Consider the following 14076-nt stretch of genomic DNA (forward strand, 5'->3'; position numbering starts at 1 on the left):
TCTCTTGTTGCGGAGCACAGGCTCCAGATGCGCAGGCTCAGTAATTATGGCTCACGGGGCTAGTTGCTCCGCGGTATGTGGGATCTTCCCAGACCAGGGCTCGAACCCGGGTCCCCTGCATTGGCAGGCAGATTCTCAACCACTGCGCCACCAGAGAAGCCCGATGAAGTCATTCTTTAAAAATCATTTTCTCTCGGTACTTCCCTGGTGGTCCAGCGGTTAGACTCCGCACTCCGGGTGCAGGGGGTACGGATTTGAGCCCTGGTCGGGGAACTAAGATCCCACATGCTACACGGTGCGGCCTAAAAACAAAAACAAACAAAAAAATCATTTTCTCTTTTCAGACAATATTAACTTAGAACAATCCCACGTGTACATAGGGAGAGAACGAATCTTAAGTGTCTATAGTAGATCAGTCACATCTATGAGTTTTGCATATGCTACTTAATTTATTCCAGACAATAAACCTTTAAAGTTGATGGTATTATTCCCATCAAATATAAAATTTTTACAAATGTAGAACTAAGGCCCTGAGATGTTAAGTTTTGCCCAGTGTATGTGTAGTATGTTCCAAGTTAGATTTAAGCCTAACATTTCTTGTCCCAAGCATCTCAGTCTAGTAACAGAGATAGGTACTTGAATAAATAAGTTATGAAGCTGTTTCATAAGTTACAGAGCCATTAAAAATGAGCAATATGTCTATATTTATTGCCAGTGAAAGATGTTCACCTTGTATTATTGAGTGAAAACACGTTGAAGAACAGAATCAGTATTATGAGCCTGTTCATTTATTCACTGATTCAGGAATGTATATTGAGTGCCTCCTTTGTCTTAGGCACTGTTCTAGGCACTTAGGATACTTGAGTGAACAAAAGAGTGTTTTTTTTTATGGAGCTTACAATCTATTAATATAGAATAGAATGTAAAAGAGACGGAATTAAATGACGCAGCTTGGGCTGCAAGAAAGACTTGGAGAGAAAGTCTCAGTGATAGGTAAATTCATCCATAACAAATGGGTAATTGTTGGGAGACAGTTCTCCATGTCTCTTTTGTATTTCTGCACATCTTGTGAGCAGAGGCACTGGCTGCTTTGTTCTGGACTCTCTTTTCAGAGAACAGACTTGGGAGATATAATATCTCCCTGTGGAGCAGAGGGCAGATTTATTTATTGTCCAGAATAATAAAGATAATGTTTTCCTTTGGGACAAAGGTTAGGCAGATTTGCTTGATATAAGATTTGCGTTCCTTCAGTTCAGGGTTCCCCAGCTGTGATTCAAACCCATTGCATGTGCAGTATCCCCCCAGACCCCTCTGCATTGCCATGTGGGAATTGGGGGACAAGGGGAACTAATGTGAACCTGAAGCTCATTCTCCTTGAGGAGTAAAATCCTTTGCCTCTGACTCAGAAGTCCTGTGTCTTCTGCCAGCATCCATGAAATGGTGGCAGGTAGCTTGTTAGCTTACAAGTAGGCCAGACTCATCACAGTTCTTGATAATAGGCATGAGTTTATTTTTATTTTAATTTGAGAGGACTCAGTTGTTTTTTTTTTTAAACTTATAGTTCTTATTTTTATCTTAGCTTTCAGCTCCTATTTCTTGGTGTAGTGCATTTAATTACCAAAAGGGTAGAGGAGGTTTATACTAGGTTGTTCTAGAAGCCCATTTTATGGAATGTGGGGCAATACAATTTTTTAAAAAATAAATAAATTTATTTATTTATTTTTGGCTGTGTTGGGTCTTCATTGCTGCGTGCAGGCTTTTCTCTAGTTGTCGTGAGCGGGGGCCACTCTTCGTTGTGGTGCGTGGGCTTCTCATTGTGGTGGCTTCTCGTTGCAGAGCATGGGCTCTAGGCACGCGGGTTTCAGTAGTTGTGGCACGCAGACTTCAGTAGTTGTGCCTCGCGGGCTCTAGAGCGCAGGCTCAGTAGTTGTGGCGCACGGGCTTAGTTGCTCCGCGGCATGTGGGATCTTCCCGGACCGGGGCTCAAACCTGTGTCCCCTGCATTGGCAGGCGGATTCTTAACCACTGGGCCACCAGGGAAGCCCAATACAATCATTTTGATCTCCTAAGTCACATATAAAAATATCATTTAGGAGCTGTCTTGTCCCTATCGTGTCTCAGTGCATGTTTTTATGTACAAGGTCCTATGGAAGAATTCTTGCTCAAATTACTCACTTTGTCTTCTATTCTCTCATGTTGCACTACCATTTTCTCTAGTTGGAAATGGCTAAAGCCATGTTTTCAAGCCCAGATTTTAAAAATTTGGAAGAAAATTTTTAATACTTTTTTCTTAGCATTTTAATGAATTTTAATTACTGTCGTGTTGTTAATTTGAATACTTCTTTCCTTAACTCTTAATTTATAACTCAGTAGGATTGCCAAAGGAATTGGCCAAAAGGAAAAGATTTAAAAAAATTTTTTCTGTTTACTAGTTAGCATCTTTTTAAAACTGAAAATCAGATTTGAAAAGTTAATTATATAAAGTATAACCTAATTCATGAAAATACTTTGCTGATTTTCTGCAGGTTGTTTTATTCCAATAAGTTTAGGAAGTATACCCCACCCGAACACACGCAAAATCTTTAACCCACGTGTTCATCCATTATCTAGCGATCTTACCAGTTACAGACAAGGACAGAGAAAACAGTCTGGCTTCAAGAAGATCTTGCTCTTTACGTGGAATGCAAGAAAACATAATAGAGTCCCTTGTGACAGTATGTAGAGAGCATAGTCAGATTTAATTTTGAAATCTCATCAGCCTGATTACTTAGCTAATTACTGTTCTTTGTCATATATATATATTCGGCTTCCTTTCATTACAGCTTCTGAATAAGCATGAAGCTTTTTGGTCCATTTTTGGTAAAAATGATTCATTTCTTAAAGAAACATAATTTCTCTTTTTCAAAGGAGGAATTTATTATATTTTTGAAGTATGATAACTTTTCTGCTATTGATGGATATTTAGGCTGATTTAATTTTTGTGCTCTCACATTTCATCACTGTGAAATTAACTTCTAAGTATTTTAGCATTTCTGAAAGTGAGATGTTTAAAAATAGGTGGCATATTCTAAAACAGTTTGCCATCCTTTTTAAAATTGAAAACCTATTCCCCACCTCCAGTCTTCTCTTATCCCCTTTCTCTGCTTTATTTTTCCATATAGAGTTTTTAGCAAGTCACATATTGTTTATTTTCTTTCATTAAGCTAACTAGAGTCAGGGATCTTTTTCTCTTTTATTTTACCATTGTATCTCTAGCTCCTAGAACACGACCTGGAATGGAGTAAGTACACAATATATTTGTTGAATGAATGGATGAATGAAGGGAACATTTAAGTGTTTATTGTGGTTCCAGATACTGTGCTAAGCCCTTTCTCTCCTTGAATCACTTAATAACCACATGAGGTAGGTAGGTACTCTAATGAGGAAACTAGGGCTGAGGAGGAGTTAATTTGCCCAGTGTCACTCAGCCCGTAAATGGAGGAATTAAAATTAGAGCTTGACTCTACCTCATGACAGTTCCTAGGCTCTTAACAGTGTTACACTTGTCTAAGCAATAAATTGTATGATTTATTTAGTTCTCTCTTTTTAAACAGGAAGAAGAGAATTTATCCAAAGATTAAAACTTGAAGCAACCCTGAATGTGCATGATGGCTGTGTAAGTAATAGTTAATTCTCAACTATGAAGGACTTTAATACTAAGTGTTCAGGTGTTTGAGGAACTGCCCCAGTCCTCCGAAAAGAGATTGGACTAAGTATAAGAAAATGGGAGAATTAAGTTTTACATTAAAACGTAAAAGTATACTTTGAATTTAGGAAAGCATATGGGAGATTTTTTAAAGAATGATGAGTTTTCTAACATTATCAAAAGGTTTTCATCTCTTTCACTCTATTGGTACTGATTTTGTGACAGTCACTAGTGATCTTAATGTCTCCAAATCTAGTGGTCACTTCTCAGAAACTTTAGACATTGGTTGAATACATTTTCTTTTTTGAAATACTTATTCTCTTGGATTCTGCTAACACCACACTCTCTTGGTTTTCTTTCTATCTCATTGACTTGTTGCATCTTCTCTGTCTTCTTCCCTGACTCCTCCACCTCTTCACCTTCAAATGTTGGATGTACCAACATTATATCTTGGTTCCTGCCACCCTGGTTTCTCTTCACTTTTCTAAGTGATTTTGTTTAGTCCCATGGCTGAAAAACATGACTTCCAACTTTCCACTTCTTCCCAGAACTCCAGATTTATATAAATAACTCTCTAGTTAACATTTCCAGTTGCATGTCTAATAGCACCCCAAATTTAACAAGGTCAAAACAAAACTCTTGTAAGGTTTTGTTAGGAAAACTTCAGACACTGGACTTTCCTGGTGGCACAGTGATTAAGAATCTGCCTGCCAATGCAAGGGACATGGGTTCAAGCTGTGGTCTGGGAAGATCCCACATGCCGCGGAGCAACTAAGCCTGTGTGTAACAACTACTGAGCCTGTGCTCTAGACCCCGTGAGACACAACTACTGAGCTCGTGTGCCACAACTACTGAAGCCCATGTGCCTAGAGCCCGTGCTCTGCAACAAGAGAAGCCACCACAATGAGAAGCCCACGTGCAGAAACGAAGACCAAACACAGCCAAAAATAAATGAGTGAATGAATAAATAAAAAAATCAATCAATCAATTAATTAAAAAAAAACCTTTAATCATGCTTTTCATATACTCAGGACCTGGATTTAGCAGTTAATCAAGATTTTGGCACATTTTCTTTTACCACTTCATTTTTTTTCTCTTTGCCGAAGTATTTTAAAGCAAATCTCAGATGTTAAATCATTTCACCTCTGTATATAAGCTAAAAGTAATGGACATTTTTTTATGTAATCAAAATGGCATTATATAATTTAACAAGATAGTATATTTTTTGGTATCATCTAATACATAGTCCATAATCAAATTTCCCCCATTGTTTAAAAATCTCCTTTTTTTTTTTAAACATTCTTATTGGAGTATAATTGTTTTACAATGTTGTGTTAGTTTCTGCTGTACAAAACAGTGAATCAGCTATATGTATACATATATCCCCATATCCCCTCCCTCTTGAGCCTCCCTCCCACCCTCCCTATTGCACCCCTCTAGGTCATCACAAAGCATCGAGCTGATTTCCCTGTGCTATGCAGCAGCTTCCCACTAGCCATCCATTTCACATTTGGTAGTGTATATATGTCAATGCTACTCTCTCACTTCGTACCAGCTTCCCCTTCCCACTCTGTGTCCTCAAGTCTGTTCTCTACATTTGTGTCTTTATTCCTGTCCTCCCACTAGGTTTTAGATTGCTTATATGTGTGTTAGCATATGGTATTTGCTTTTCTCTTTCTGACTTACTTCACTCTGTATGACAGGCTCTAGGTCCGTCCACCTCATTACAAATGACTCAATTTTGTTCCTTTTTATGGCAGAGTAATATTCCATTGTATATAGGTGCCACATCTTCTTTATCCATTCATCTGTCAATGGACATTTAGGTTGCTTCCATGTCTTGGCTATTGTAAATAGTGCTGCAGTGAACTTTGTGTTACATGACTCTTTTTGAATTATGGTTTTCTCAGGGTATATGCCCAGTAGTGGGATTGCTGGGTCATTAGGTAGTTCTATTTTCAGTGTTTTAAAGAACCTCCATACTGTTCTCCATAGTGGCTATATCAATTTACATTCCCACCAGCAGTGCAAGAGTGTTCCCTTTTCTCCACACCCTCTCCAGCATTTATTGTTTCTAGATTTCTTGATGATGGCCATTCTGACCGGTGTGAGGTGATACCTCATTGTGGTTTTGATTTGCATTTCTCTAATGATTAGTGCTGTTGAACATCTTTTCATGTGTTTGTTGGCAATCTGCATGTCTACTTTGGAGAAATGTCTGTTTAGGTCTTCCGCCCATTCTTGGATCGGGTTGCTTGGTCTTTTGATACTGAGATGCATAAGCTGCTTGTATGTTTTGGAGATTAATCCTTTGTCCGTTGCTTCGTTTGCAAATATTTTCTCCCATTTGGAGGTTTGTCTTTTTCTCTTGTTTATGGTTTCCTTTGCTGTGCAAAAGCTTTTAAGGTTCATTAGGTCCCATTTGTTTATTTTTGATTTTATTTCCGTTAATCTAGGAGGTGGGTCAAAAAGGATCTTGCTGTGATTTATGTCATAGAGTGTTCTGCCTATGTTTTCCTCTAAGAGTTTGATAGTGTCTGGTCTTACATTTAGGTCTTTAATCCATTTTGAGTTTATTTTTGTGTATGGTGTTAGGAAGTGTTCTAATTTCATTCTTTTACCTGTAGCTGTCCGGTTTTCCCAGCACCACTTATTGAAGAAGCTGTCTTTTCTCCATTGTATATTCTTGCCTCCTTTCTCAAAGGTAAGGTGACCATATGTGTGTGGGTTTATCACTGGGCTTTCTATCCTATTCCATTGATTGATATACTGTTTTTGTGCCAGTACCATACTGTCTTGATTACTGTAGCTTTGTAGTATAGTCTGAAGTCAGGGAGCCTGATTCCTCCAGCTCTGTTTTCTTTCTCAAGATTGCTTTGGCTATTTGGGGTCTTTTGTGTTTCTGTGCAAATTGTAAAATTTTTTGTTCTAGTTCAGTGAAGAATGCCATTGGTAGTTTGATAGGGATTGCACTGAATCTGTAGATTGCTTTGAGTAATATAGTCATTTTCACAATATTGATTCTTCTAATCCAAGAACATGGTATATCTTTCCATCTGTTTGTATGGTCTTTAATGTGTTTCATCAGTGTCTTATAGATTTCAGTGTGCAGGTCTTTTGCCTCCTTAGGTAGATTATTCCTAGGTATTTTATTCTTTTTGTTGCAGTGGTAAATGGGATTGTTTCCATAATTTCTGTTTCTGATTTTTCATTTTTAGTGTGTAGGAATGCAACAGATTTCTGTGCATTAATTTTGTATCCTGCTACTTTACCAAATTCATTGATCAGCTCTAGCAGTTTTCTGGTGTCATCTTTAGGATTTTCTATGTATAGATCATGTCATCTGCAAACAGTGACACTTTTTCTTCTTTTCCAATTTAGATTCCTTTTATTTCTTTTTCCTGTCTGACTGCCATGGATAATACTTCCAAAACTATGTTGAATAATAGTGGTGAAAGTGGGCAACCTTGTCTTGTTCCTGATCTTAGAGGATATGCTTTCAGTTTTTCACCATTGAGAATGATGTTGGCTGTGAATTTGTCATATATGGCTTTTATTATGTTGAGGTAGGTTCTCTCTATGCCCACTTTCTGGAGAGTTTTTATCATAAATGGGTGTTGAATTTTGTCAAAAGCTTTTTCTGCATCTATTGAGGTGATCACATGGTTTTTATCCTTCAGTTTGTTAAAATGGTGTGCCACATTGATTGTTTTGCATATAGTGAAGCATCCTTGCATTCCTGTAATAAACCCCACTTGATCATGATGTATGATCCTTTTAATGTGCTGTTGGATTCTGTTTGCTAGTATTTTGTTGAGGATTTTTGCATCTATGTTCGTCAGTGATATTGGCCTGTAATTTTTTTTTTTCTGTGATATATTTGTCTTGTTTGGTATCAGGGTGATGGTGGCCTCATAGAATGAGTTTGGGAGTGTTCCTCACTCTGCTGTATTTTGGAAGAGTTTTAGAAAGGTAGTTGTTCACTCTTCTCTAAATCTTTGTTAGAATTTGCCTGTGAAGCCATGTGGCCCTGGGCTTTTTGTTTGTTGGAAGATTTTTAATCACAGTTTCAATTTCAGTGCTTGTGAATGGTCTGTTCATACTTTCTAGTCCTTCCTGGTTCAGTCTTGGAAGATTGTACTCTTCTAAGAATTTGTCCATTTCTTCCAGGTTTTCCATTTTATTGGCATATAGTTGCTTTTAGTAATCTCTCATGCTCCTTTGTATTTCTGCAGTCAGTTGTTACTTCTCCTTTTTCATTTCTAATTCTGTTGATTTGAGTCTTCTCCCTTTTTTCCTGATGAGCCTAATGGTTTATCAATTTTGTTTATCTTCTCAAAGAACCAGCTTTTAGTTTTATTGATCTTTGCTATTGTTTCCTTCATTTCTTTTTCATTTATTTCTGATCTGATCTTTATGATTTCTTTCCTTTTGCTAACTTCAGGTTTTTTTTTTGTTCTTTCTCTGATTGCTTTAGGTGTAAGGTTAGGTTGTTTATTTGAGATTTTTCTTGTTTTTTGAGGTAGGATTGTATTCCTATAAACTTCCCTCTTAGAACTGCTTTTGCTGCATTCCATAGGTTTTAGGTCATTGTGTTTTCGTTGTCATTTGTTTCTAGGTATTTATTTGATTTCTTCTTTGATTTCTTCTGTGACCTCTTAGTTGTTTAGAAGCATATTGTTTAGCCTCCATATGTTTTTATTTTTTTACCGTTTTCTTCCTGTAATTGATAGCTAGTCTCATAGTGTTGTGGTCCAAAAAGGTACTTGATTGGCAGGCAGATTCTTAAGTACTGCACCACCAGGGAAGTCCCCGGAATCTCTAGTCAATACTTTAGGTGATTTTAATCTAGGTGATCTGTGGATCATACTTTGGAAAACAGTGCTATAGCTACTAATTGAAAACATGAGACTAGAACGAGCACATGGAAAGAAATTGCAAACTGGAGGGTCTAGGCCTTAACTCTAAGGATTCAAACATTTAAAACTTAAGCAAAGAGGGGAAAAGTGCCTATAGTCCGATCCTCCAAATGTTATCTTTTTCCTGTTCACAGTTGTGGTATTATAATTATGCTGTAAATACACTTTTGATATCAATATGTTATTTATTTTAAACCTTAGCACCACTCTTGAGGTTCTCCTGATGCTCATGGTTAAAAATGGATCATAACAAAAAGAAATGGACATGTACTGCACTCCCTTATTCTGTTCTTATCCTCCTTAAGCAGCCTCTTTTAATCCGTGTTTTATTTCAGATCTTCCGGTAATTTCTTTCATTTCTGTGTGATAGTGTTATGTTGGTCTTTCTTGAAGTGTCAACTTTGGGTGTTGTCCATTGTTTTTCTGCTATGATAGAAGAGGAATTAACTAATTTATACAATTTTCTAAGATGTAGGCTTCTCACAAATTTTGTTACTGTTCTCAGTCTCTCCAGCTGTCACTTTAATTTTAAACAACACACTTAAGCATCGTTTTGTTTTTCTGTCATTCATAGACAGTATTCTTGAATCCCTATTCTGTAAAGTATATTCAAGGTTTTCACCCTTCTTCCACCTTCCTATCTCTATTTCACACCTTTTTCAGCTATATATGCTTTTGTATTGTCAGCGTTGATTTCATTTGCCTCCTATTCTGTAGCCATTGTTATTTTCTGAAATTTGTCAATGTATTTATTCTAAAAGTCAAAATTCAGTAAACAGTGTTAATGTCTTATACATATGTATATGTCGTAGTTTTCATTAAGCTCTTCACAATAAGGAGAGAAGAGGAAGAAAATTATATAATATATCATCTATTTTATAGGTGAGCACACTCAGCTGCTCAAAACTCTCTAATGGGTGTCTGGCTTACGTATAGTAAATCCAAAGGCCTTATTGCTTCAGAGACCCTACATGATTTGGCACTTGCCTTCTTTTCCATTTCATCCCTTACTGTATTCTCCATTATACATGTTTGTTTTAGTCATACTCATCTTTTTGCTGTTTCTTTAAATGCACCTAGTACACCTCTGTCGTACGTATTTTGTTTTTTGCCTAGAACTTTCTTCCTCACATATCTTTGAAGCTTACCTCGTCATTTCATTTAGCTTTAACTTAACCTGTCGGAGACGCTTTTCCTGACCACCCTAATAGCTCCCCACTCCTCATCAGTATCTTTCTCTTTCTTCTGTTTTTTTCACCATAATACTGACATTATAATTATGCATTTATTTATTTGTTCATAGTCTGCATACCTGCCTCCCTCTACTCTAGCACTCTGGACACCAAACATATCTTCATAAATTTATTTTCTTCGTCTAGTGTCGAGGGGAGTGCCTACCACATATTTGGCACTTATGAAGTGTTTATTGAAGAGACAAAAGCATGTGTTACATATTGGATTTTATGTGTTTCTTTAAGGAACTAAGGTCAAGTCTTTCTCCTTACTCAAAGGAGAATTTTCTAGTGTTAATTTCAGATGGATTCTTGCATAATGTATAACTGCCTTTGTGGTATACTGAAGTTTTTACAAGCTGTGGATTCTGTATCTTTCCAGTTTTGAATTTACTTTCAGGTTTTACTGAGTATTTTCTCAAATATTTTTCTAAGGATGAGTGGAACATAAACTTTTCTTGCTAGCTTAAAGATATCTTTTCTGCTTGCATACTAAAAAAATTTTTGTCCTTATTTTTATTTTGCATTTTTTAAAACGGGTGATGCCTTCTCATTGTACAAAAATAAACTACATAAAAAAATACACATTGAGAGACTTCCCTGGTGGTCCAGTGGTTAAGAATCCACCTTCTGATGCATGGGATGCAGGTTCGATCCCTGGTTGGGATCCGACATGCCATGGGGCAACTAAGCCCACGTGCCACAACTACTGAGCCCACATGCTCTAGAGCCCGTGTGCTACCACTAGAGAGCCTGCGTGCTGCAACTACTGAGCCCACATGCCACAACTAGAGAGCCTGTGCACCACAACTACTGAGCCTGCGTGCTCTAGAGCCTGCACGCCACAACTAGAGAGAAGCCCATGCGCCACAATGAAAGATCCTGCATACTACAATGAAGATCTCGCATTCCACAACTAAGACCAAGCACAGCCAAAATAAATACACTAAATTAACAAAAAAAAAGGGTACATTGAGAAGTGTGGCTCTCACTCCTGTTCCTGTCTTCCCCATTTTTTTCTGTTCCCTAAAACACATAACCACTTGTTTTAGTTTCATGGGTATCCTTCTACTCTATTTTTTCCCCATCTTTATTGAGATATAATTTACATATATAAATGTATAAGTTTAATGTGTAAAATGTAATGATTTGATACACATATATATTGCAAAATGATTACCACAATAAGCTTAGTTAACACATTATCACTTCACATAATTTCCATTTTGTTGTTGTGGTGGTGGTGAGAACATTTAATATTTACTTTCTTAGTATCTTTCAAGTATACAGCACAGTATTGCTACCTGTAAACACCATGCTGTACATTAGATCCCAGAACTTACTCACCTTATAACTGGTAGTTTATACTTTTTGAACATCTCATTTCCTCCACCTTCCAGCCTCTGGCAACCACCAGTCTACTCTCTGTTTCTATCAGTTGAGCGTGTTTAGATTCCACATATAAGTGATATCATACAGCATTTGTCATTCTTTATCTCACCCTCGGCATTCATCCACATTGTTGCAAACGTCAGGATTTCCTTCAATTTTATGGCTGAAAAATATTCCATTGTGTGCATGGGTGTGTGTGTTTATCATATTTATCCATTCATCCATTGACAGACACCTAGGTTCTTTTCGTGTCTTGGGTATCGTAAATAAAGACACAATGAATATGGGGTGCTGCAGATATCTCTTCAAGATAGTATTTTAATTTCCTTCAAATATATACCCAAAATTGGGATTGCTGGATTATATGGTAGTTCTAGTTTAAATTTTTTGAGGAACCTCCATAGTGTTTTCTATAGTTGCTGTATCAATTTCCCTTCCCACCAGTGGTGCACAGGGTTCCCTTTTCTCCACGTCCTTACCAGCACTTCTTTTATATTTTTGATAATAGCCATTCTAATAGGTCTGAGATGGTATCTCATTGTGTTTTTTTTTTGTTGTTGTTGTCCATGCTGTGCAGCTCGTGGGATTGAACCTGGGCCACAGCAGTGAAAGCACCGAGTCCTAACTACTGGACTTCCAGGGTCCTCCCTCATTTGTGGCTTTGATTTGCACTTTTCTGATGATTAGTGATGTTGAGCATTGTTTCATGTACTTTTTGGCCATTTGTATGTCTTCTTTGGAAAAACGGTTTTTCGGGTCTTTGCCCATTTTTATGGTTACAAACTTTTTTTTTTTTTTTTTTGGCGGTACGCGGGCATCTCACTGTTGTGGCCTCTCCCGTTGCGGAGCACGGCCTCTGGACGCGCAGGTTCAGAGGCCATGGCTCACGGGCGCAGCCACTCCGCGACATGTGGGATCTTCCCGGACCGGGGCACGAACCCGTGTCCCCTGCATTGGCAGGCGGACTCTCAACCACTGCGCCACCAGGGAAGCCCCTTCTGCCCATTTTTTAATTGGGTTGTTTGTTTTTTTAATATTGAGCTGCATGAGCTTTTTATGTATTTTGGAGATTAATCCTTTGTTCGTTGATTTGTTTGCAAATATTTTCTCCCACATTGAGGGTTGTGTTTTCGTCTTGTTTACAGTTTTCCTTTGCTGTGCAAAAGCTTTTAAGTTTCATTAGGTCCCATTTATTTTTGTTTTTATTTCCATTACTCTAGGAGGTGGGTCAAAAAAGATCTTGCTGTGATTTATGTCAGAGTGTTCTTCCGATGTTTTCCTCTAAGAGTTTTATAGTGTCTGGTCTTACGTTTAGGTCTTTAATCCATTTTGAGTTTATTTTTGTGTATGGTGTTAGGAAGTGTTCTAATTTCATTCTTTTCCATATAGCTGTCCAGTTTTCCCAGCACCACTCATTGAAGAGACTGTCTTTTCTCCATTGTATATCCTTGCCTCCTTTGTCATAGATCAGTTGACCAGAGGTGTGTAGGTTTATGTCTGGGCTTTCTGTCCTGTTCCATTGATCTATATTTCTGTTTTTGTTCCAGTGCCCTATTGTCTTGATTACTGTAGCTTTGTAGTATAGTATGAGGTGAGGGAGTATGATTCCTACAGTTCTTTTTTCCTTATGATTGCTTTGGCTATTCAGGGTCTTTTGTGTCTCCATACAACTTTTAAGATTTTTTTGTTCTAGTTTGTAAAAGTGCCATTGGTAATTTGATAGGGATTGCATTGAATCTGTAGATTGCTTTGAGTAATATAGTCATTTTCACAATATTGATTCTTCCAATCCAAGAACATGGTATATCTCTCCATCTGTTTGTGTCATCTCTGATTTCTTTCATCAGTATCTGATAGTTTTCTGAGTACAGGACTTTTACCTCCTTAGGTATGTTTATTCCTAGGTATTTTATTCTTTTTGTGGCAGTGGTGAATGGGAGTGTTTCCTTAATTTCTCTTTCATATTTTTCGTCACTAGTGTCTAGGAATGCAAGAGACTTCTGTGCATTAATTTTGTATCCTGAAACTTTACTAAATTCATTGATTAGCTCTAGTAGTTTTCTGGTGGCATATTTAGGATTATCTATATACAGTATCATCTCATCTGCAAACAGTGACAGTCTTACTACTTCTTTTACAATTTGCATTCCTTTTATTTCTTTTTCTTCTCTTACTGCCATGGCTAGGACTTCCAAAACTATGTTGAATAATACTGACGAGAGTGAACATCCTTGTTTTCTTCCTGATCTTAGAGGAAATGCTTTCAATCTTTCACCATTGAGAATGCTTTCAATCTTTCACCATTGAGAATGCTTTCAATCTTTCACCACGTTGGCTGTGGGTTTATCATATATGGCCTTTATTATGTTGAGGTAGGTTCCCTCTATGCCCACTTTATGGAGAGTTTTTATCATAAATGGGTGTTGAATTTTGTCAAAATCTTTTTCTGCATCTATTGAGATGATCATATGGTTTTTATTCTTCAGTTTGTTAATATGGTGTATCACATTGTTTGATTTGCATATATCAAAGAATCCTTGCATCCCTGGGATAAATTCCACTTGATCATGATGTATGATCCTTTCAGTGTGTTGTTTGATTCTGTTTCCTAGTATTTTGTTGAGCATTCTTGCATCTGTGTTCATCAGTGATATTAGTCTGTAATTTTTTTTGTAGTATCTTTGTCTTGTTTTGGTATCAGGGTGATGGTGGCCTCGTAGAATGAGTTTGGGAGTGTTCCTTCTTCTGCAGTTTTTTGGGAAGAGTTGAGAAGGATGAGTGTTAGCTCTTCTCTGAATGTTTGAGAGAATTCACCTGTGAAAGGGTCTGGTTCTGGACTTCTGCATGT

At 37.4% G+C, this 14076-nt stretch overlaps 1 protein-coding gene across 8 annotated transcripts in view; it reads left to right on the forward strand.

Annotated features, from left to right (window-relative positions):
* Positions 1-14076, forward strand: part of DCAF6 (DDB1 and CUL4 associated factor 6) — a 172380-nt gene that overhangs the window by 22140 nt on the left and 136164 nt on the right. For 7 of the 8 annotated variants that reach the window (XM_082649066.1, XM_082649067.1, XM_082649069.1 and 4 more), the window contains exon 2: positions 3594-3655. In XM_082649066.1, the coding sequence (XP_082505192.1) occupies positions 3594-3655 (62 nt within the window). Of the gene's footprint in view, positions 1-3593; positions 3656-6339; positions 6390-14076 lie in introns of those variants that run through there. The other variant, XM_082649071.1, reaches the window with a different exon arrangement.

This window comes from Grampus griseus, assembly GCF_964374135.1.
Source record: "Grampus griseus genome assembly, chromosome: 1".
NCBI lineage: Eukaryota > Metazoa > Chordata > Mammalia > Artiodactyla > Delphinidae > Grampus > Grampus griseus.